This window comes from Rhinopithecus roxellana, chromosome 3, assembly GCF_007565055.1.
Source record: "Rhinopithecus roxellana isolate Shanxi Qingling chromosome 3, ASM756505v1, whole genome shotgun sequence".
NCBI lineage: Eukaryota > Metazoa > Chordata > Mammalia > Primates > Cercopithecidae > Rhinopithecus > Rhinopithecus roxellana.
Genome location: NC_044551.1, coordinates 175,347,448 through 175,372,875, shown reverse-complemented (window position 1 = coordinate 175,372,875; position 25,428 = coordinate 175,347,448). Strand labels below are relative to the sequence as shown.

The following is a 25,428-nucleotide window of genomic DNA, read 5'->3' as shown; positions in this document are numbered from 1 at the left end:
TAATATGCAAATACACACACCAAGAGACACCTGATACCTACCCCATGTGTACCTCCACATAGATGTTTGCCAATGCCTATGCCCAAGACAACACACACACACACACACACAGAGGATACATTCAGACACACACTAATGTATGTGTACTTGCCTGCACAGAGTCCACATCACACCGGCATATGTCTAGATCCACATATATCTTCCAGATTGTATCAAATGGAAGATGCCATCGATCATACACCATTCTTTTTATTGTGCCGTGTCATGATTCCTTCAGAGCCAACTGCAGTTATAAGATGCCATTAGGTGTAAAGTAAGATTCAGACTGTTTCCAGAGATGTTAAAATATGGAAAACACACACCTCTTAGAATAGATGAAATGTCTTAGGTATACATGCACAGGAAAACAGCTGTATCCAGGGACATTTATTCATTCCATAGCCTTACAAATCCATGCCCAAGTGTGCATGGAGGCGGGAGCAGAGATGCAATGATGGGAACCCTGGAGGCAGCTTACTGGGTTCAGCTCCATGGTTACTGGCTGCTTTATGAGATACCATTTCTTTATCTGCAAAATGGAGATACTTATGGGATTATTACAAGGATGATTCAAGTAACCACTCTAGTGCAGGTAGAGTGATTAACACAGTCCCTGGTATACTGTAAATATAGCTATTACTATTGTGATTATAGACATAGCACAGATATACAAATATATGCACATGGCTCATTGGTTCTGGTATAATAATTTCTTCACTAAGGCCTCTTGGAGTTGAATGTGCCTTTGATACACTTCTGTGTTGCAACAAACCTTATTTTCTTCCTTTAGATCCAGCAGGCAAAATTCTATGAAAGCATCATGAAAATCCTCAGGCCCAAACCAGACTACTTTGCTGTTGGATACTATGGCCAGGGATTCCCCTCCTTCCTGCGGGTGAGTTTGGGGGTGACTTGGACACCAGGCGAGAGCCCCGGGGCCTCGGCATCTCAGCGGTCCCTCTATGCTTTGAGGATTTGCTTGTGCTCAGAAGCGGTGCTCTTCTCTGAGTGCTGCCCCCATCCCCAGGAGACTCCCCAGTCAATGCTCCCATCCTAATCAACAGCATCTCTCATCTACTGTGTTTCTTTAACTACACAGCAACTACAGCTGCCTCATGAGGTAGTCAGTTTCCCATCACTGGAATGAGGTGTTCAAAGAGTGGCTGGAGGATATTTGCTGGCAGAGGTTTGCTGCCAGGAGTTACTGTAGAGCAGTCATTCTCGGACCTTTTGGTTTCAAAACCTTCTTTCTCTTTTTAAAAATGATTGAAGACCCCAAAGAACCTGTGTGTATAAAGATAATCTCTATCTACATTTACCACATGAGAAATTAAAACTAAGAAAATGTTTTTTAAAGTGTTCATTTATTTGAAAATAACAAAAATGGTCCAGGCATGGTGGCTGATGCCTGTAATCCCAGCACTTTGGGAGGCTGAGGTGGGCAGATTACTTGAGCTCAGAAGTTCAAGACCAGCCTAGGTAACATGGTGAAACCCTGTCTCTACAAAAAATACAAAAATTAACTGGGCGTGGTGATGCACACCTATAATCCCAGCTATTTGGGCCCTGAGACAGGAGGATTACTTGAACCCAGAAGGCTGAGGCTACAGTGAGTCATGATGGAGCCACTGCACTCCATCCAGCCTGGGTAACAAAGAGAGACCCTGTCTCAAAAAATAAATAAAATTTAAAAAAATAAAAATGGCAATAATAAACCCATTACATGTTAACATAAACTGCAATTTTAGGAAAAATACCTCTATTTTCCAATAAAAAAAATCAGTGAAAATCACGAGATTGCTTCACATTTCTGCAAATCTCTTTAATGTCTGACTTAAGACATCTAGATTCTCATGTCTGCTTCTGCAATCTGTTGCGATCACACATCTCGCAGCCTTGGAAAGCTCCTTTGTACCCTCATGGGAGAATGAGAATGAAAAGGATAAGTAACAGCTTTCATGTTATTATGAAAACAGTGTGATCTTCTGGTTCCTGAGAGGGTCTTGGGACCCTCAGGTGTCCCTGGAGCACAGTTTCTGAACCGCTGCTGTAGTGGCTTATTTACCTATCATGTGATAAATTGGATTAGATCACCAGTAGGCTTCCTTCAGTCTGGGAGTCTATGGTTCAATTCTGGGGTGAAGGAAATACAAAAGAAATGGCAAATCTGGTCTCCAACCTCACTTGATTTAGTCTAGTCAAGGAGATAAATCACTCACAGTTATTAATCAACAATCAATGTGGAGGTGAGAGTGGGCCTGCAGGAGTGACTGCCATGAGCTGCAGAGAGGGGTGCAGGCTTCATGGAGGAAGTAGAGGTGGCTTCCCAAACCTGGCTGTACATCAGAATCCCATGGGGGAACTTGTTAAAAGTGCAGACTCCTGGGCCCCACTCCCACAGATTCCATTTCAGCAGGTCTGGAGTGGGCCCTGGGCATCTGAATTTTTTTCTTTTCTTTTTTGTGTTTTTGAAACAGAGTCATGCTCTGTCACCCAGGTTGTAGTGCAGTGGCTTGACCTCAGCTCACTGCAACCTCCGCCTCCCAGGTTCAAGCTATTATCCTGCCTCAGCCTCCCAAGTAGCTGGGACTTCAGGCACGCACCACCACACCCAGTTAATTTTTGTATTTTTAGTAGATACAGGGTTTCACCATGTTGGGCAGGATGGTCTTTATCTCTTGACCTCATGATCCACCTGTCTTGGCCTCCCAAAGTGCTGGGATTACAGGAGTGAGCCACTGCGCCCAGCTGGGAATCTGAATTTTTAAAAGTCTCCTAGGCTTCTTGGACAATCAGCTAGGTTTGGAAGCACTGATATGTAGAGATAAATGACAGATGTGTGTTTGGATAGAAGAACTTAGGGGCCATTTTAGGCAGTGTGGATGGCACTGATGTCTAGAGCAATTTCTCAACCTCAGCACTATTGATATTTTGGGCCTGGAAATTCTTCACTGTGGGGCTGTGCTGTGCATCGTAGGATGTTAGCAGCATCCCTAGCCTCTACCCCGTAGGTTCTAGTAGCATCCCCCACTCCCAGTTGTGACAACCAAAAAATGTTTCCAGATACTGCCGATGTCCTTTGGGAGACAACATCACCTTTAGTTGAGAACCACTGGTCTATAAGAGATGCACATGGTCAGGAAGGATAAAGAGTGTGTTTTCACAGGCTTAGAGCCAGAAACCAGGCAATGAGGATATGAAAACTGAGTCCTTCCAGCTCACAAGTCCAGCCCACATGGCCCATTACAGGCAATGGGAAAATGTGGCCATGTATATAGGAGAGTGGGTGTGACACAGTGAAACCTGAGTGAGTAATTATTCTGGAAGCTGTACATAGGATGGTAAGAAGAAAGTTCTCAGCATCCATGATCTTCCCTTCCTCTAGACTCTTTAGAGTAGTGATGGCCTCTGCTAGGTCAGTGAGTTGAGCTCTTCCTTTCCCTCAGTAGGGAAACCAAGAGGAGAGTGATGCACTGGAGGTCCCCATAGACCGTGGTCATTTTACAAGCTCCCCAGCTTTACTTGGCCCCTTTCTTCACACCTGGGTCCCCGAATCTCTAATGAGCATCCTTTCTCTACAGAACAAAGTGTTCATCTACCGTGGGAAGGAGTATGAGCGAAGAGAAGATTTCCAGATGCAGCTGATGACCCAGTTCCCCAATGCAGAGAAGATGAACACCACCTCTGCCCCGGGAGATGATGTGAAGAATGCTCCAGGCCAGTGTATCCTTGGAGAATGCCCTAGCCAATGAGCCAGACCTGAGCAGCCCTGCTGGGGCTGCAGCCCACACAGACCCACCTTAGAGCTCAGAGCTGCTGCCAGAATCATTGCCATGGTGCCATGTCACAGGAACATGCAACATGTTCTTTGGATCCATGTTCTTTGGATCCTTTTCTGATCTCTTCATGATCCTGGTATCTTGAGCTCTGTTTGGTTTGGAAATTTTTTTTTTTTTTTTTTTTTTTTTTTTTTTTTTTTTTTTTTTTTTTTTTTTGAGACGGAGTCTCGCTCTGTCACCCAGGCTGGAGTGCAGTGGCCGGATCTCAGCTCACTGCAAGCTCCGCCTCCCGGGTTCACGCCATTCTCCTTTGTCTCCATTTCCTGTTATCTTTGGTGCTTTTTAAAAAGTGCATGAATGTGAGCTAGAATGTCAACCCCGTGGTTGCTCTGGCTTGCTCTCTGCAGTAAGTTCCCATCTCCCGTGGTGCCTGGTACAGAGTGACTCCCAGTAAATATTCGAGATGAGATCCAAAGAACCCATCTCAATACATCGTAAATGTGGTTTGCATTGATTAATTCACTCACTCAGTCATTCATTCTTATATTGAATACTCTCAAGCCCTGACTCTATGCTAAGCAAGGTGCAAAGGACTGGAGATTTTCATTCACAAAATGGTCCTACATTCAGGGAGCTTACAGTGTAGCAACTAAAAGAGGCATTAAGTGACTAACTGCACTATTCCATATTTATTTACAAAAATATAATCTGTGCCTTGAGGAAGCCATGCAGAGTACTGTGGTTGGGAAAGGAGAGAAGGCATCCTTGAGGAAGGTGACGTTTGAGATGACAAACAACCAAAGCTTAGCAGGAGATGGGGAGAATATCCCAGACAGAAGGAAGGATGCTTCTGTGCAGAGGCCTTAGGCAGTAAGGAGCATAGCAGTCTCCATGAACTGAAATGATGCCACATTGCCATCATAATAAAATCAAAACTGCTAAGCAAGGCCTGCAGGGCCATCCATGATCTGACCCCTGCCTGCCTGTTCAGCGTTATCATCCCCCATCCTTCTTTCCCTTTATCACATCCCTCTGACCACAATGGTCTTGTTTCTGTTCCTGTGATGTGCCCAGCTTGTTGCTGCCTCTGAGCATTCATATTCTCTGTTCTCTCTGCTTGGGGTGCCCTGCCTCAGCTCCTTACATGACTAGCTGTCTCTTACCCATCAGACCCTAGCTTGGCGTCACCTTCTGGAAGAGGTCTGCCATGGCCTTTCTATTGTCAAATGTGGCCTTTTCTGAACTCTTCATGACCCCAGTATCTCAAGCTCCATTTTCCTTGGAAAATCTGTCTCAATTTGCCCTTATCTCTGGCACTTTTTAAACATGCATGGAGGTGAGCTAGAATGTAAGCTCCATGAGGGAAGATGCTTGCCATGGCTTGCTCCCTGCAGTTAAGTCCCCCCTCCCTTGTGCCTGGTACAAAGGGACTCCCAGTAAATATTTGTTGATTAATAAAAATAAAAAGGAAACAACACAGAAAGAGGAAAGAAGAAAAGAGATAAATAAATAGAGAAAGGGAGGAAGGAGGCAGAGAAGCAGCCAGCTCACTTGGAGTAAACAGTACACAGAAGTCGCATGGGGTGATGCTAGGGTGCAGTATAAGTGAGTGCCAGTGCGGCCAAGCATGGTGTTTAGTGGGCCAGCAGCTGGTGCTGGGCAACAGACAGGATTCACATGGCAGAGAGCATATAAATGCAAGAATAGGGCCAACTGCTGAGCCAGGGAGCGCATTAACTCAGCCTAGCTCCCAGCATTGCACCCTTTAGCACAAATTAAGTTACAGCCTTTAAAATGGGGTTAACAGGTTGCATGACTGGTCTGCTCAGTCTGCTGTACTTTAATCCAAATATTCTTCTCTCCAGTGGTAAACATTCATCTGTAACCTTTTCATTATGCTTGCCTGCCCTGCATACCTGCTCTACCATGGTTATTTGCAGGAGGAAATGCAACTGGTGGTGGGCTGGGCCGGTTACAAATATGAGTTTGGTTATAGGCGAGACATGGGATTAGTTCTAAGGCCTTTCTAAGTGGACCTCCTGGGATTGAACAGCTGTGTGGCCTTTTAACATGAGGCTAGGGAGAGAGTACGTGTTTCTGGGACATAGCTCTCCCCTGGTTCAGTGCCAGGAGGCAGGTGCAAAAGAAGAGGGGAAGGGCTATTATTTGCTAAATGTCGTTTTCATGGAACTGCAGGCTTTGTATCCTATAAGACCCTCTAAAGGGAGTGTTGATTTTCCCTATTTCATGGAGAAGAAATATGTGGGGCAGAGACATAAAGTGGTTTGCCTAAGGTTACAAAGCTAGTTAGTGATGGAATCAGTACTTAAACCTCACGATCTGTCTGTCTGAAAACCTGTGTTCTGGTACACCGTCATTTTTTAAAAGATTGATGAACAGCATTCTCTTTATTAACTGTTTATCATGCACTAGGCATTTTACACGCATTGTTGTTTTACCCTCCAATACTTCTACAAGTTAGGTATTATTGCTTTCTGCATTTTGCTAATAGGAAAACTGAGGCTCACAGAATTTAAGCAGCTTGCACAAGGTCATAACTAGGAAGTGATGGAGCTGGGATTTGAACTCAGGCCTGCTTTTGGACAAAATATTGAGTTCTTAATGCTCTCTTCTCTTGCCTTCACTTGCGAAAAAGCTGATAAGCAGTCTGAGAGGGTGACAGATCTCATTTCTCACTTAGGTATCCAAGTAGGGAACGATCATTGAAAGCCAAAGTCTCTTTGTAGGGGGTCTGCAGTTGCCCAGCCCTCTGGGGCCCCAGTTCCACGCATACATTCAACATGTGGCACAACAACCTCACCAGCCATCCTCCTGGCACAAATTCAGGGGACTCGTGTCACGGGCTTCCCCTGGACAGGTTTGAATTCTCCTCTTGGGCCAAGACCAGTGGCCAAGATCAGTAAACATGACCTAGAACCTTCTCTAAAACAGGAGTCTGCAAACTTTCTGGAAGGGGTCAGATGGGCAGTATTTTAGTGTTCGTGACCATGCAGCCTCTGTCACAACTACTCAGCTCTGCTGTTGTAGTGGGAGAGCAGCCACTGAAAACCCAAAAATGCACAGATATTGCTGTGTTCCAATAAAACTCTATGGACACTAAAATTTGAACTTTCTATCATTTTCACATGTTACAAAATACTCTTTTTCCCTCCATTGAAAACTATTCTTAGCCTCTGGGCCTTACAAAAACAGGCAGTGAACCAGATTTGACTGCAAGACCATAGTTTGCCAACCCCTGCCCTAGACTTAATCCAGAGTGATTTTCTTCCCAGAGCAGGCTGTTGGCCACATGGCTTGAGAAAGAAAAGGGTTTCCCTAAAAATCGTAGAAATACTTTCACTGAGATTTATTCATTCGTGTTAAACATTTTCCTCTCTTACGAAGAGAAATCTATTTAAGGCAGAAACAGGCATCAGAAGTAAATCAATGAAAACCCTAACATATAAGCATAGAGTAAGTTCATCAGAGAGAGGCAATTCAATTTAATCTGGAACTAGGTTTTGGTCATTTCTTATGTGTGAAAGAACCATAGTCTCTGCCATGAAGAAGCTCACAATCTGGGCAGGAATGGAGGGTGTCAGGTGGGCTAGTGGGAGGAGGAAGCCGACAGGGAGCTGGAGGGTATTTCCTAAGAGAAGCACAGACAAAGGCTGTGGAAAGCCAAAGGAAAGCAAACAATTCCCAACTGGGGGATGAATTTTGTTTTCATGGACTGTGGTGTTTGACATCTGTCCAAAGGGTTCACAAGAGAGGGGTGCTGATGAGGGAAAAGGTTCCAGGGAAAGGGAGTAGTAGGATCCATTGGTTATCCAGATAATGATGAAAAAATGGGTGAAGGCCATGTTAGCCTAGCTTTGAATGCTAGCCAGAGGAGTTCTTGATTCCTTAGTTGGCAGACAAGTCAGGCCCAGGTGAAGATTTTTTTGGAGTCATGGTGGTCATTGAGTAGAATAGAGGGAAAAGACCTTGAATACCTAAATAAAAGATGTGGGTAAAGAAGAAATGGGAGGTAGGGAAAGGGAAGAGGGTCAGGAATGGGACCAGTGACCACTGACTTTGTTCATTCAGTTTGCCATATTGTCAGCTTAAAAGGACTAAAGACAGATCTAGAAGAGGCATGACATGAGTCTGACCCACATAGTGCCTCTTCAATATCTATGCCTGTTGCAGACATCACTCGTCCACCATGGAACTCTTTTCCGAGTCTGAACACAGCTCCTTACCATCCTGCCGCAGGGAGTTGCTTTCAAATTTTCAGAGTTGGAGTGCAAAATGACATTTATTTGCATATTCTATAGCAGTGCTTCTCAAACTTTAGCATGCATATGTATCACCCCAGGATCTTTCACAGATCCGGACTCAGTTGGTTCTCAGATAGTCCAGAGTCTCCACTTCTAACAACTTACAGGTGATGCTGATACTACTGGTCAGAGGGCCACCTTTGAGTAGCGAGTCCAGAGTGAAAGAATTCTGAGCTTAGAGTTAAACTACCTGAATACAAACTTGGATCTGTTCTTACAAGTTGTGTGACCTTCAACAAGTGGCCTGGCTTCTCTGGCCTCGAAGGGGACAATTTAGGTTAATAATACACTCAGTGGAACTGAGAAGATCAAATGAAATCATGAGGAGATGTACTCTGCAATTGATTTGAGAGCTATAAATTCATTCAATGGTATTATTATTAATGATAATATAGCAATGATGATGATTAAACACCACTAGCCAACTCTGTTTATAGGAGCTGAGCCCTGGCATAAGGTTGCAAGGTGACAGCACTGATAAGGACCTCAGTAACTAACTAGTCATTAGTGCCTAGTGGGCAGCCAGCAACCTGAGGTTCATCATTCAGTAAAAATGTGGCTCCATAAAGCCTGGCCTGGAAGGTCTCGGCAAGGACCAGCTATACTTAAAACTGTCCCTGCAGCCAACAGATATAAGCCCTTAACTACATGGATTCCAGACATCCAGTGCTTCACTGTCCAGCCTGTCTTGGATGAACATCCCAGGTTCAAGAATAAGCCAGTGCCTGACCAGATTATAAAGTAAGACTCATTGTCCACAGGGAAGAAGGATGGGGAAGAGAACCCATTGGGACCACCAAACTGAGCTGGTGGCAGAACAGACCCCAGTGTCTTTCTAGTTCCTTCTCTGTCTTAGCCAGTTTGTTCCCCCCTTTTCCTCTTGGGCAAAGAATCACCCTCCAATTAGCTGGGCTCTGCCCCTGACAAGGCTGAAGCCAGGAAGGATAGGAGGGCCAGGGTTATGGCTCAGCAAATCCTCAGCAAACATTGAGCATTTGCTTAACTGGATGCACTCAGCCTATTTGTTGCTCAGGTTGATCTCAGAGTGGCCCCAGGGAGTCCACAAACAGAGTGTGGCTGGGCAAGTGATAGGCAGGGTGAAGACAGGGGACCTTGGCCATGCTGAGCACATGCTCCCAGAGGGACATCTTCTCAACATGTGTGAAGGTTGTACATTGACAATGGTGTGTTCTGGCTCTGATAAAGGTACACTAGAGGAAGTGCCATGAAGGCTGATGTCCACCTGTTCTGGATCAGATTGCAAAGTCACTGATGAGGCCACAAGGTGGGGCCTCTGTGGGACCCAAGGCTGTATGGCTCCCAGCTGCCCAGCTCATTCCCCCCACCCCATGCCCAAGTTCTAATGGAGCACTTGAGTGTCTTAGAGTAGGTCCTCCCCTCTGGGTGGGACAGTCAGAAACAGGATCTGCTTTGCAAGATTAAGGACCCTTTAGGGAGAGGCAGCCTCTCCCAGCAGCCTCATGAAGTGCCACAGCAGAGCAGGTGGAGCTCAGCTTGGGTCTCAGCCTCCCCTCACCTTCTCACCTTCTCAGACAGGCACCCATGAGCAGGGGACAATAACTATGCAGCTAGCATGGTGTTCTGCTGGCCCTGATGTTAGAATCTCACCAAGGATTCAAGAAGACTGATTTGGGGGTTTGGCTGGGATACCTAAAGAAATCCTTTGAGGACACCCCTGGGAAATTAGGCTCAGACCTCAGCTCCTTTGTTGCAGATCACAGGAAATCATGACCTCGGCCATCCATGTTAGGATTCCAATTGCCTGGATACTCTAGGGGTACTGTGTTCTCAAAGGGGCATACCCAGTCTACCTTCTAAGTTGCCTTGTCAGGAAAGCCTGTGCAAAAGTCACTCTTATGGAGCCCAGAACACAGACCTTGATTTTAAATGCCACCACAAGGGACTCTACTAGGCCTGAAGTTTACTGTAATGAGCCTCCCTGGACAGTGCAGGGTCAGATCAGGTGTCAGCAGCCGGCCATGGCTACCAGGAGCCTCAGCCTCTTCCTGTCTTTCAGCTTCTACAAATCCAACTACGTGCAAAGGTTCCACTACTCCCGGCCTGTGCGCAGGGGAACCGTAGACCCGGAGAATGAGTTTGCCGTGAGTATCTTCCCTACTCTTGATCATTCCCTGGGGCCACCTGGAGGAACCAGAGCATGCATCAGCCAACCTCAGAATGGGAAGGAACTTGATCCAAAGCCAGAGAAAATAAAGCTAACCTCCATGGATACCATGACGTCCATTCCCCAGTCTCTTCCATTAGGGCCTGTGTCCTTATTTCTTGAGCCTTTTTCCCTTTAATACAGAACCCGGACCTCATGTCAGAGGCACCTTTTCAACCACAGGGCATTCAGGCATTGCCAGCAGGTAGAAACCCTCAGGCTAAGAAGGGGTGTTGATAAAATCAAACCTTCCAGCAAACACCAGTAAGAGGTCACAGCAGTTTAGTCATCGCTGTCCCCTGAGTGCTAGTCTCCTGTGTGTGTGTCCAGCTAGGATTCAAACAAGACTGGAATAAAGAGGTGTCTCCAAGTCTCGGATCTTTGGCTTGGACTGTAATTCTTAATATTTTTGGAGCCACTGCCTCTTTGAGAATCTAATGAACACGGGGAACCCTTCCCCGAGAAAACAAATGGATACATTCAATATTGCCTAAAAATTCAGACTGCTAATAAACCCAGGTTAAAACTTACTTGGCCTAAGTCCAGGGAGAGCTTACAGTTTATGTTGGGAAAGAATTCTTAAGGGTAAGGTGAGAGCATGTTTCTGGGTCTTGCAATATTTATTCTGCTTTCCGGTAGAGGGGAGGCCTGGGGACCTGGCTGGGTTTCTGCCAAGCTTCTCTGATACCCAGGTTTCATAAATGTGTTTGTTGCTTTCCCGCCTTTGCCACCTCCTGCACACGGACAGTCCATGTGGATTGAGAGAACCTCCTTCGTGACTGCGTACAAGCTGCCGGGGATCCTGCGCTGGTTTGAGGTGGTGCACATGTCGCAGGTGAGTCTAGGACATTCATGGCAGGGCCACCCCTCCTCCGATGCACAGGGCACAACCAGTCTCTGAAGGCCCCTTTGACTTTAAAAAGGAGACGTGTTTTTCTTTGAGGCTGCTGTGTGAGTCCCAGCATTCCCATGCAGACAGCATTCAGAATAATGCCTTTCAGATTTTTTTTAAGTGTCAGATAACCTTTTTGTTCCCTGCAAATGAAACTTTCCATGGGCTCCAGTAATAAAGCTCGTGAATGGGGAGCTTCTGTTGGGCGGGTGGGGTGTCACAGAGGGCCTGGAACACAATCATCTCCATCCCCGCTCATACTCCTCTCATCACAGTACCCGCTTGGGGGCACCTGTGCAGTAGCCCCATATGAACCCATTTTATAGTTGGACAAACCGAGGCTCAGAAGAGAGAAATCATTTGGCTAGAATCCAAATGTTTGAACTCCCTTGTGCAGATAAACACCTATTTTGCTTCTCAGCACAGCTTAGGGTCTCCATGTCCTCAGACAGCTAAAGATCTTGCAGTTCCCAAGATACAGAGGAATAGTCAGTGTGGTTGTGAGGAAACTTATAAGTGGACATATTTAGGATGTCTTATTTATTTATTTATTCATTCAGAAAATACTTAATGTGCACCTAACATGTTAGGCACTGTTTTAAGACCTAGAGATTCTGCAATGGAGCTTCCATTCTAGTGGGAAAGAGGACTAAAAAGTCAAAGTAACTATATGACAGATGATGATAACTGTGATGGAAACAATTAAAGCAGAAAGGTGATGGATGAGGGATTGCTATTTTAAGTAGGGTAGTCAGAGAATGCTTCCCTCTATATTGGCTGTTGAGGAGAGGCCTGGAGAAAATGAGGAAGGGGTCCACGCTGACATTGAAGAGAGAGACATTCCAGCAGAGGGGACAGTAAGTGCAAAGGTCCTGGGGCCAGAGTATGCTTGTGTCCAGACCAGAACAAGTGAGGATGAGTAGCAGTCGTCTGATAGCAGATCACATAGGACCTTGTAGACCACCATAAGGACTTTGACTTTCCCACTGAGTGACACAGAGCCACGAGCAGAGGAGGTACGTGGTCTGACTTGCGTTTTCAGGCTATCGTATCAGGCTATTGTATCAGACAATTTCACTTCTACCCTTAATGACCCTCTCTTGTCAGTGAGCCCAGCAGCTCAGGAGCCCTTTCGCCTCCTTTTTATAGGCATGACTTAGACCTTGGAAAAGTATAACAATGATGGTGAGAGCAAAAAAAATTGTTGTGAGTATGGGCTCAACTGTTCATATGCATGATCTCATTTCAACCCCTCAGCAACCCTGTGAGGTAGATATTATTAATCTTCCCATTTTACAGATGTGGGAACCGAGAGGCAGAGTTAATTAGTGCATTGTTCAAGGTTAGTAAAAGAGATAAGGTATGACTTTAACCTCCCCTGTCAGGTACCTGGCTTGAACTCTTTATCTTTTTATCCTTAAGAAAAAGAAAAAGAAGCCCACCACAGCCCACCCCAGCAGGTAGTACCCCCAAAAGGAAGGAAGTGTCTGTGCCCTTGCTTCATGGCACATGATAAGTTTTAACAAGTGCCCCAGGTGCTGTGTCAGAGGTTTATAGCAATATCTCATTTAATTCTCATAGGTCCCCGTGAGGTGCATACTATTATTAGCCCTATTTAGGAGGTAAGGAATCAGAAACTTTCTACCAATCTGTAGCCTCTGCCCTTAGCCCTGACTGAGCCCTGTCACCTGGTGGTGCTCAGCAAGGCATCTCTTCTGTAGTCATTCCTGCCAAACTGTAACAAACTGAGAGAGCCCATCCCTGTACTTCCCATTCCCTCTGCTACTGTGTGTCAGCTCAAAGCACTTATCTCCTAATAGACTACATAATTTTCTTGTTTGTTTTTAGTATTAAGAGAATATTAATATAACATTAGACCATAAGCTGCACTAGAATATAAATTCCAAGAAGACAGGTATTTTGTCTATTTTATTTACTGCCATATCTCCAAGTGCTAAGAATAGTCCCTGGCCCACAACTGATGCTAACTAAAGAATACTTACATAAATTAATCAGTCAATCAATATGCAGACACCCATAATGTCTAAACTGGTTACCTTATTTTATAAACTCAGCGTTTTGAAGTTAGGAAAGAAATAGTCAAGATTTTGGCTTGTTTCTTTTATCCTGACGCCTTTTCATAGAAGGCATTGGGGAAACCTTCAGAAAGTTGGCCAGAGTGAATTTATCTTTAATGGCCTCTCTCAGATGAGTTAGCAGGAATTTCAGGGTGTCTCAGATACAAAAGTTTAATGGTCTTGTAAGTGACTTCATTTCCAAAGATTGTTATGGTGTTATATGAATTTTATCTTGTTTTCGGTTATTTCCTCCATAAATTGTCATGACTACAGTAATGTTTATATAGAGAGGCATTTTCTGATGAGCTTCAAGTATAAGTTCTGCTTATTGGGGTTTTATTTTTTTCTTGTTCTTGGCCCTGAGAAATGGAGTTTTTACAAGGAGCCCTGATCTAGGGGTCAGAGATCCAAATTCAACTTGGTTACTAATGAGTTATATATGTTAGATAAGGACTGTATATCTCTGGCTCTTAGTTTTAATCATCTATAAATAGGAATTGCAAAATGATGGAACTTTAGAGCTTAAAGGGACCTTAGGTGTCCTTTAGTCCAAAAGCTATAAACTCGAATACCTTCATAGCCTAGTAAGGGCTGTGGCAAAGTGCAGTAGCAACAACCCTCTCCTCTATCTCTGTTGAATTACATTTTTAAAGGTTAGAATCAATGTGCTAGCTAAGTGACAGACCTCCGCCACCTGGTTTGGCTTGTAGTTCTCCAAGTTTTTTGTCCGGATTCTTCCTGGTTCTTGTCTACCTGTGTTATTTTGTATATGAGAAAATGAGGCCCAGCAATGGGACATGAACTGCCAAAGCAATTGTGGCAGAACTCAGAGGTCATGAGAGCACCTGTCCTGTGCAGCTCATAGGATTCCTGGCTAGACTTAAGAAGGCGATATTGGTAAAATGGCTTTGAAAAATATGAAATGCTGGGCAGGACGTGGTGGCTTATGCCTACAATCTCAGCAATTTGGGAGGCCCAGGTGGGCGGATCACAAGGTCAGGAGTTCAAGACCAGCCTGACCAACATGGTGAAACCCTGTCTCTACTAAAAATACAAAAATTAGCTGGGCATGGTGGCATGTGCCTGTAATCCCAACTACTCAGGAGGCTGAGGCAGAAGAATCGCTTGAACCCAGGAGGCAGAGGTTGCAGTGAGCCGATATCATGCCACTGCGCTCCAGCCCAGGCAACAACAGAGCAAGATTCCGTCTAAAAAAATAAACAAAAATATTTGTTTGTTTAAACAAATAAATAAAATGAAATGCCACATAATTGCCAGGGATCAAGATCACTTTCTCTTTCATCGTATGTTCCCTCACCCATCCACACACACTTTTACATTTTTTTCCAAAGCACCCTCCCCTAATAATTCATTTTCCCTTCACAGCAAGCCTGGCAAGGGTTACTATGTTGATAGAGAAACTGAGGCTCAGCTTAGGGAAAAGACCAGAGATTTGAGGGCTAGACTAAGTCCCAACAGCCCGTTGATGGCAAGTGTGGTATCAAAGCTTGATTCACATGTAGTGGAGGAAGCCCGCCTTTGGAATCAGAAATACCTGAGTTCTCTTTCCAGCTCTGCCCCGGGGCTCAGGGATAAGTGACTTAACTTATTCTTGGGGCAATGAAATGAGCATGGGTGTAATGTGGCCAGCATGGGCTGGCACACAGGAGGCAATCAATCAGTGAAGTCATCTTCATTATCACGATCATTACTTTTATTCCTGTTATTAGCTAAACCATGGGTTTAGCTTCTGAAATCTAGGCCTCCCACCAACTCTATAACTCCTGTAATGATCTGAAAGTTACATATTTGGTTTACACAAATGCCCATAGGTGAGAAACCAAAATTATTTTCATTCTCATTCTCTGTTCCTAATGGCTATAATGAGGATAACACTTTGGGAATCTAAAAATAGTTTCAAAAGCAAGGAGGAAAGCCAATCAATAGCTCTTTCCATTTTTAATGACTCGTCTTAAAGCCTGAGTCTTTCAGATATGGCAGGCTATTGTTCAAATGCAGGTGTGGCGCTGGGCTCAATCCAAGCGGTGGTGATAGGTTTTCCTTATAACTCAGTCAGTCTACACCTTGGCCCCTCAGAGCCCCCACAGAGTTGGTCTGTGTACTTGACAGATACTAGACCATAGGTTTCACTTTGGAGGACTATGGCTGCAGCCCAGTTGGACAGCGTTCTCCTTCAGTTAACATTATATGTGTGTGCATGTGCAGGTGTAGGGTGTGTGGGCATGCATGTGTATGTGTATCTATGTGTGTGTGTATATGAGAGAGAAAGAAAGAGAGAGAGTCAGTCAGTCAATTCCCAGGGCAGAGATCTGATCTCTGATCTGACTGCAGAGATCAGTCATCTTCAAAAACATCCAGATACAGGGTAAGGGAGTGAGGAGGCTATAATTTCACAGAAACGGTTTAAAAAGATGACCAAGAAGACAACTAGCAACATAGCAGACTAGGAAGCTCCTGGCTCTCCCTCCACCCCCAAATGCACCAGATAAACATCTACTCATGGATCAATTCCCTCTGAGAGAAACTCAGAGATGAAGTGAGGGACTTCTACCTACCAGGCACTGAGTAAACATCCACATTGAATCGATACGAAAAGCTGAGGCACACTCAGGCATGCACCCTGCTCTGACACTGTGCCATAAAATGGAGAAAGAAATTGCCAGTACTCATCTTCTCTCCCTGTAGAGAGGAGGGGTTGGATCTCACATATACTACCCTAATTCTAAGGTTCCCCAGGAGGGCTTGGACCTCACATATACCATTCTAATTTGGAGTTTCTTCATTGGTTGGCTTTCAACTTACCAACTCTGAGACTGTGCAGAGTTAGACACATGCAAGTCTCTTTAGACCACAGGAAAAAATCAGTGGTTTTATATGGGTGCACATGAACTTTCAGGCATTCCATCCCCTGAGAAGAGTGTAGTAAAGGGTCTTTTATAAATGGAATCCCCTGCTTCTCCCCGGAAGGCATTTATGACACACTCTTCCAGTGGCTACATGGCAGCCTGGCTTCTACATAACTTCCACTGAGGAGTTAAGGGGCAAACACATATTAACCCACTGGCAGCCTGAGAAGCAGGCTGTCACTTCTCAAGCCTTCCCTCCTGGCTCACCCCGGCAATAACTACAGGTTTATGAATCCCTCCTGGAAGGAGTTTGTCCACACATCGAGTTTCCCAACTTTTACAGCTTCCACCCAAGGGCTGTATCCTAAACACCCTAGCTCTGGGAGCAGAGGGGACTGGCATATGCATGTCTCCAAAGACCACAGGAGGAAAAAAAAAAAAGCAGCAGTTTTATACAGGTATAAAAGCACTTCCAGGGCTTCATTCCCTGAGAGTGGTGCAAAGAAAGGGCTTAAAAAATTGCAACACCCCTATTCCTCCCTAGATAAGGTTTATGCTATGCATTGAGTGTCCCAACTTTTAGAACTATCTCTAAAGGGATTCCATCTAAACCTCTTAGCTCTGGGAACAGAAGGGAGCAGGTGTATGCAAGTCTCCCTAGATCACAGAACAAAGAGATGGTTTTAAATGGGTGCACAGACACTTCCAGGGGTTACATCCCCTTGGAGCAGTGCAGAAAATGGGCAGAAATGAACAGCTCCCATTTTCTTTCTGGAAGGGGCACACACTTCCAGTGGCTACTTGATGGCCTGGCATCTAACAATCTTGCATCAGGAAGCTAATAGGGCAAACAAATAATCGTTCTCCAATAGCCAGAGCCAGAGGTTGGCACTTTACAAGCCTTTCCTCTGTCTCAACCCAGTGATAAATCCAGGTCAATCCATTCTTCCTGCAAGGAGTTTGGCCACATACCAAGTGCCACACTAGAGTTCCCACTCAAGGGACTGTCCTCTTAATGATGTAGCTCTGGCAGTCAATGGGATTTTGTCTTCCTGAGTGGCCCTAGACCACACAAAAAGAGGTGGATATACAGTGGGTCCAATTTCAACAACTATATCCCCAGAATCAGAGAGTGCAGCCTGAACCTGAGTATAGGTACTTGCCACAGATTCTCTCCCCAGCTTAGGGCAGAGAGAGTGAGAGCTAATCACCCATGCTCAGCTTCATAATGAAGATGGAAGGAACTAGAACACACATTTAATACTCCAACCTTTTCAGCTACATCTAGAGAGTCTAGCCCCTGCCTTATCTGTCTCAGGGTACTGACAGGAAGTGGCACATTCTAAGCAATAGGGGTCTACCAAAAACAGAGACAGCAGTCTGGGCAAACAGAGATTTGAGAGGAACCCTAACATTTCAGATTGGATGGATTGGTCAGATCCTTCTTCTACACAAGGCCAGTCTGACAAGACTGGGAGAGAGAACTGTCTTATCTAATGCAGAGAAACCAACACAGAAACCAAAGGAAAATGAAGAAACAGGGCAATATATTCCAAGTAAAGGAACAAGATAAATCTCCAGAAACCGAAATGTGTGGAGTCAAGACATGTGATTTACTCAGGGAATCCAAATAATGCTCATGAAGATTCTCACCAAGGACGGGAGAGCAATGCAAGAACAAACCGAGAATTCTAACAAAGAAAAAGCATAAAGTGTACCAAACAGAAATCATAGAGCTTAGGAATATTATAACTGAACTGAAAAATGCCATAGAAGGGTTCAGTAGCAGACTAGATCAAGCAGAAGAAAGGATTAGTGAGCTTGAAGACAAATCACTGGAAATCATATAACCTGAGGAGCAAAAAGAAAAGAGAATGAAAAAGAACGAGGCTGGTATAAGAGAATTATGGGACACCATCAAGTGTAACAACATACGCATTATTGAGTACTAAAATAAGAGAGAGGGAGAAATGAACAGAGAACATATCCAAAGAAATGACAGAAAACTTTCCAAATCTAGGAAAGAAAATAGAAATCTAGATCCAGAAAGTCCAAAGGACAACACATAAGATAAATCCAAAGAGACCCAAAAGTCTTTCTCAGACAAACAAAAGCTGAGTTAAGCATCATTAGACCTGCCTTACAAGAAATACTAAAGGTAGTTCTTCAAGTTGACGGAAGAGGATGCTAGTTAGTAATGTGAAAACATGAAAATATAAAACTTGCTGCTAAAAAATATGTACATTGTCAAATCCAAAGCATGCTAATACTTTAATGATGGTGGGCAAATTGATTAGTATAAAGATTTAAAGGCAAAAAATATATAAAAGAACAACTAAATCTCTAATAGTTTGTTAAAGATACAAATTATTTTTCATGTAAATTGTGACATCTGAAACATAAAACATGGGAGGAGAGGGAGTAAAATTGAAGTTTGTGTATATGATCAAAATTAAGTTGTTAATCAGCTTTAAATAGCCAGTTATATGTATGTTTTATGTAAGCCTCAGGGTAACTACAAAGCAAAAGCCTATAATAGATTGTACAAAACATAAAAGACCCACAGCATATCACTACAGAAAGCCATCAAATCACAAAGGAAGAATGTAATAAAGGAAAAAAGAACAAAGAATCTATAAAACAACCAGAAAACAATGAACAGAATGGCATTAGTAAGTCCTTACCTATCAGTAATGACTGAATGTAAATGGATTAAATTCAATAATCAAAAGGCACAGAGTGAACAACAATAACAAAAAAACCTAATGATATTGTATATTAGTCCGTTTTCACATTGCCGATGAAGGCACACCTGAGACTAGGCAACTTACAAAAGAAAGACGTCTATTGGACTTACAGTTCTACATGGCTGGGGAGGCCTCACAACCATGGAGGAAGGCAGGGAGGAGCATGTCCCATCTTTCGTGGATGGCAGCAGGCAAAGAGAGAGCTTGTGCAGGGAAACTCCCTTTTTTTTTAAAACCATGAGATCTCATGAGACCCATTCACTATCACAAGAACAGCCTGGGAAAGACCCGCCCCCATGATTCAATCATCTCCCACTAGGTCCCTCCCACAACATGTGAGAATTATGGGAGCTACAAGATGAGATTTGGGTGGGGATACAGAGCCAAACTATCTGATATGTTGCCTACAAGAGACTTACCTCACCTTTAAAGACACTCATAGACTGAGAGTGAAGGGATGGAAAAATATATTCCATGCAAAGGAAAACTTTTAAAAAGAGTGTAGGGGCAGCTATATTTATTTCAGACAAAATAGACTTTAAGTGAAAAACTTAAAAAAAAAAAAAAAAAAGACAAGGTCATTTTATAGTGACAAAGGGGTCAGTTCATCAAGAGGATATAAAAATTGTAAACACATATACACCCAATGTTGGAGCACTGAAATATATAAAGTAGACATTAGGAGATCTGGAGGGAGACATAAGGATGGTAGGGTATTTCAATATCCTTTTCAACTTTTCAACATTGGACTGACCATTTAGCCAGAAAAACAATAAGAAAACATTGAACTGAAACTACATTTTAGAGCACAATGGACCTAACAGACATATATAGAACAATCTACCCCACAGCAACAGCATACACATTTTTCGGAGGCGCACATGGAACACTCTTCAGTAATGATCATGTGTTAGACCACAAAACAAGTCTTAGCAAATTTAAGATTTTTATTTAGTTTGTTTCAGTTTAGTTCATTGGTCAGCAAACTATGGGCCATGGACCAAATTCCACCCGTCACCTATTTCTGCAGTTTTATTGGAACAGCATTCTCATTCATTTACATACTGCCTGTAGGTGCTTTTGCCCTACAATAACAGAGTTGAGTAGTTGCAGCAGACACCATCTGGCCTGCAAATCCTAAAATATTTACTATCTGGCCCTTTTACAGAAAATGTTTGCCGACCTCTACTTTAGGTTTCTACTCCAGATCTCATGCTCTTGCAAACTGCACTTTTTGCCAGTTAGCTTTGGATGGCACTCTGTTTATTCTGCCTTCCAAGAGGTGTTGGAGAGGTGTTCGGCTTAATTTTCCCAACTAAAGTGAATCTACCTTGGAACAGTGACCCATCTAACAACCAGTCTTAGGACCTACTATGTGCCAGGCTGGGTGCCTACATCACAAGCTACTCTAATCTCTCTAGCCAATAACTCACACATAGTATCTGCCCAACCAATACTGAAAGGGTTGAAATGGCATGTATTTCACCCAGATAATAAGTGTGCCTTCTCTGGGGCACACTCAGCATCTGAAGCCTCAGCAAGTACCTGATACTTCCTGCTTCTGCCTCCCCAAAGAAATCCCTTTGTCACTAAGCAGAAAGCCAGCCTGTCTCTCCCCAGAGAGCAGACAGCCTCCAGAGCTCAGTAATTACAAGAGTCTGTTATAGCCCCTTAGGGAGCATTGCCTCATTTGAATTCCCACCCCAAGTGAAATCAATACCAGTAATACCTGTTTTTAAAGTGACTTAACTAAGGCCTTTTCTTCCTGGTGATCTCATTTTCAACAGACCACAATTAGTCCTCTGGAGAATGCCATAGAAACCATGTCCACGGCCAATGAGAAGATCCTGATGATGATAAACCAGTATCAGAGTGATGAGACTCTTCCCATCAACCCACTCTCCATGCTCCTGAATGGGATTGTGGACCCTGCTGTCATGGGAGGCTTCGCCAAGTATGAGAAGGTGAGGATTTCTGTGCTCCAAGTCCACGGGAGCTCAGTGAACAGAGCAGTGGTGGGAGGACCCAGGGGGCAGATGCAGCTACATGTCACTTATCCTACTTTGGCTGTTCTTGTCCCCAAAGGGACCCTCAGCTTGGTTGGCCCTCATGTTTCTACAGCCTCATGTCTTAGCTGAGCTCCTGTCTCCCTCCCACCCTCCTTTCCACACCCTGTGCTGGGACAAGAAGGGGCAGGGGTCATAAAGGCCCCTTATCTCACTGGGCAGATTCAGGTGGCTCTATTAAGGAAAGGCTCTGGGATGAGTGTGAGCCAGACCATAAAAGTACATGCCAGTTGTATAAACCCACCTCTTCCACAGAGGATGTGAAATGATGTGTACAAATGAAAAGAAATGAAACTCAGAATCTGTGAAAAGACATACAAACTAAAAGATCAACTCCAAGAAGGGAGCTATAATCTAGATATCAAAGTCATAAGTTCCCTCCAGAAAAGCCCCACACTTTTGAGCCACAGATTTTATTTTTGAGCTTCCTGGTGTTCATGGCAAAAAGGGAAATAGCATCACTTATATGAGTCACATTATCCACTGGAAGGATAATACCCATTTCTCAGGAAGGAGACATAGCTTTTCTTGGCATTGAAATAGAATAGAAAGTTCTTACTTGGTTTTCATCTAGCAGACACTGAAGGAAAAATGAACTCCTCATTCTAACAAATCTGTTGACGAATCCCCTATTATCTTTCCTATGTTATCAGTTGATGTAAAACTAAGAATACCACACCGTAGTGTAATTCAGGGACAATAATTCCAGTCACCTAATCAATCCTTCCAGCTACCCTCCGATACCCGTGCAGTCATCATTGGTAACCCTTTGTGCAACCTTGAGCAGTGATAGGATATGTCTGTTTATACATGTGCACACACTAAGGACATGAGCCCCAGAAAGGGACTGCCAGGGTCACTTGCAAAGAGGGAGGCCATGAGGTGAGCTGGAGCACCCACCCAGTGAGATTCCTCACTGAATTATTTTCCACAGAGCAATGTTCTCAAACTTGAAAAGAGCATCAGAATCTCCTACAGTGCTTCCTGACACACAGGTCCTCACCCCATCCCCAGAGTTTCTGATCCAGGCTGTCTGGGCTGGGACTAGAGAATTTGCATCTCTAACAAGTTCCAAAGTACTGCTGCTGCTACTGGCTCAGGAACCTGACTTTGAGAATGACTTCCCCAGAGTTTGCAGCCCATTCCCACTGGGTACTGATCCGAACCTCAAAGGAGATAAAACATTGTCGGTCTCTCCAGACCTCTCACTCATGTTCCATCCACATGCCTGTGACCTCATCCTTGCCCCTCTCAAATTGAATCTTCTCCCAGTGGCAAAGAGATTGGCTGTGAAATGCCAAATGAACAGGAAACCCTGACCTCCTGTCTGTCCTCCCCAGGCCTTCTTCACTGAGGAGTACGTCAGGGACCACCCTGAGGACCAGGACAAGCTGACCCACCTCAAGGACCTGATTGCATGGCAGGTAAAGCAGAGCTGGCGGGGGGAGCATCGTGCCCTCCTTCCTCTCCCCCCACCATGGTTCACTTGCCCCAAGCTAGGCTCTGGCTGAGGCAGCCTAAATTCACATGCCCTCCTGTCCCTTGCTTTTCAACCCCTCTTCCAACTCTGTATCACACCTGAGCAGGTTCATCCTGGAACAGAGATTTGGGGCACTGCACTCTTGGGTGTTGCATGGTGCGAGGCAGCAATGCTATGCTGGATGGTGCTAAGATTATCTTATTTGATGTTGAATTCAGGGGATGGCTTTTCACAGAGGGATGAAAATGAACACCAGGCCCCCACACTCCAAACCAGCACCTTCCCCCGACACCCAGCACAGGCCAATCTGATAATGGAAGACTTGAGCCCCTACTCCCACTTCTCCTCCTTTTAAAGCTGACCCAGTTTGTTGCAATAATGCTCAGATGGATATCAGATTTTGAAAATAAGCGAGGCCTTTGTGTGCTTGGTTGTGTCAAAGGGTCTACATGCTGCACAAGCTGCTGCTCAGCCCATGAGCTTAGAAGGCACCACCCTGCTGTCTCGGGCTGGCCACTTACCTGCCTCTCCTTCCATTCTCTGTTTGCATCCCTCTTCTTCCTGTGGACTCTGTCTTTCCTCCTTTCTCTCTTTCTCTCCGTGCACCTGTCTCTATCTTTCCCTCTCTCTCTTAGAAGCCTGCACTTCTATTCCTTGCCTCTCTGTCTTTTGCCCCCCACCCCTGCACATCTTACTCCTCTCTTGGCTTCTCTTCCTCTTCTCTCTTGTTCTCCCTCTCCCTGCAGAAGCAACAGTCGGCTAGATCCCTCTCATAGAGACTTACCCAAGGCTAGGCTTCCCCTCCAGGCCCACAGCAGCCCCCTCCTCAGACATGTGCCCACTCTGGGCTCTCAGCAAACCACCCAGCAGAACACAGGGGTGGGCTCCAGAGGGCAGGAGCTGGCAGGAGGTGAGCAGTGGGTGCAGGGGCAGGTGGAGGAGCTTGCAGCTGCCTGCCCTCCCTCGCTTTCTTCTTGCCAGTCACTGTGCAAAGAAAAGCAAGCTTTTGTGGTTGGGAGTTTTTGTTACTCTAGGGAAATCAGGGAATGAGAAGCATTGGGTGCAGCCTCTTTTCTTAAAATAAGAATTCCTAATTCAGGTCCTTCTCTGCCTCTGCCAATTTATGCAAAGTGGGGCTTTAAAAATGAAACACCAAGCGCTGCACAGACGCGCTTTTCCCGAATGCATGTTGTGTGTCTGTCTGGAATTTTCTCTTTCTTTTTACCTTGTGCCACCTGTGAAGCCCAAATATCCCCAAGGTCCTCAGCCTTCTGCGGTCATCATGCCCTTTATTATTCAAATAATGATGTTCTCCCTTAGCACCCCCAACTTGGGAAGCAGGAAGGCCAGGCTTTGATTCGTTCCCATCCTCAGATATTGCTGGGAGGCCTCAGGGAAGGCTAACATGTCACACAGATTTGCTTAGCTGATGGATGTCACACTGAATCCATACCATTGCCCTGGTCCTCTCCACTAGGGACCTCTTCTCATCTGGAAACAGCTTCTCCATGCTGTGTTTGCTGTACCCAAATGAACTTCAGCTTCACAGCACAGCAAATACCAAGCTGTACCTTCTAAGAAAATTCTACTACTGTCTTGGAGCTTACTAGAGGGACATTACCAACAAAGCCAGAAGACTTTGAACGCATGTACTCTGTTAAATGTGACAGCTTCTGACAGCCATTAGCTAGGTGCCTTCAGACACCGCCCCCTAGTGGCTGCCTTCTCCTTAGCACCACCCGCTGATCCTGGGACCACCTATACAGAGGCCCACCTAACCCCCAAACGAGGTTGACCTGAGCCATATCCCTCCCACCCAGAACCCAGGCACCCTAACTATGGGCACCTGCATGCAAAAGATGCAGCCCTACTCATACCAAAGGCAGTCTTTTAACATTATCACACGCAACAGATTAGCTCTTCTCTACCTGTGTCATTCCATTTGTTCTTGCAACTTACATTTATTGAGCCTCTTATTTTGTCCTAGGCATAGTCCTAGGCAACAGAGATAATGATGGACAAAATTGGGCCTACTCCCTGCTCACTTGGAGCTTAATTCTAAATTGGATCTTGGTTTTACAAAGCCAAATATACTTTGAATTTACTTAAAACACAAGAAGGTTAGATTTCAAGGGGAGTGAATGTATTTATACCTCTAGATTTTCAAGGGGAGTGAATGTATTTGTACCTCTAGCAAATGCTGAAGCCTTCAAAGTACATTTGGTGTTCAATGTTTTGCAGATTTCAGGATCGATAGCTTGTTAATTTCTTTTCTTTGTGAAGACTTTCTCTCTATTTTTTGGAATAAAAAGATGTCTATAGTGTGCTCTTTTAAAGCTTTTTTTGTGAAATATTATGTACAGAAAAGTGCACATAAAAATATATAACCCACTTATTTATCAAAAACATACATCCATCTGACCAACACCCAGATGAAATAGAATTCTGCTAGCTCCCCTAACCCTATTCTTAAGCCTCCTTCCCTAAGAGTGAGCACTGTTCTGCTTTTATAGTAATCATTTCCTTGCTTTAAAAAAAATACTTTACCACCCAAACACTCATTCTTAAAGACTGTAGTTTAGATTTGCTTAATTTTGACCTACATGTAAACAGAATAACATAATATACAGTCTTTCATATCTAACTTATTTTGCCCAATGTTATGTTTGTGAAAGTCATTCATTTTGTTGTACATAGTTATGATTCACATTCATTTTCATTGCTATGTAGTGGTCCATACAGCTGGCTCATGTAACTATACCAAAATGTATTTCTTTATTTTTCTACTAATAGAGAGTTGGGTTTATTTCAGCTTGGGTCTATTACAAGTAATGCTATTCTGAACTTCCTTGTGTGTGTCTTTTTGGTACACATATGCAAAATTTTTGTTGGGTATATACCTATGCATTGACTTGTTTTGTCATAGCATATAAGGATATTCAGCTTTAGTAGGTACTGCCAATCTTCTATCAC

General features: G+C 44.3%; 1 protein-coding gene across 2 annotated transcripts in view; it reads left to right on the top strand.

Moving 5' to 3' along the window:
- DOCK2 (dedicator of cytokinesis 2) overlaps positions 1-25,428 on the top strand; it is a 447,672-nt gene that overhangs the window by 411,103 nt on the left and 11,141 nt on the right. For both annotated transcript variants that reach the window (XM_030926872.1, XM_030926873.1), the window contains 7 exons: positions 830-934; positions 3,621-3,762; positions 8,800-8,881; positions 10,179-10,263; positions 11,074-11,160; positions 20,697-20,873; positions 22,316-22,399. In XM_030926872.1, the coding sequence (XP_030782732.1) occupies positions 830-934; positions 3,621-3,762; positions 8,800-8,881; positions 10,179-10,263; positions 11,074-11,160; positions 20,697-20,873; positions 22,316-22,399 (762 nt within the window). The remainder of the gene's footprint in view (positions 1-829; positions 935-3,620; positions 3,763-8,799; positions 8,882-10,178; positions 10,264-11,073; positions 11,161-20,696; positions 20,874-22,315; positions 22,400-25,428) is intronic.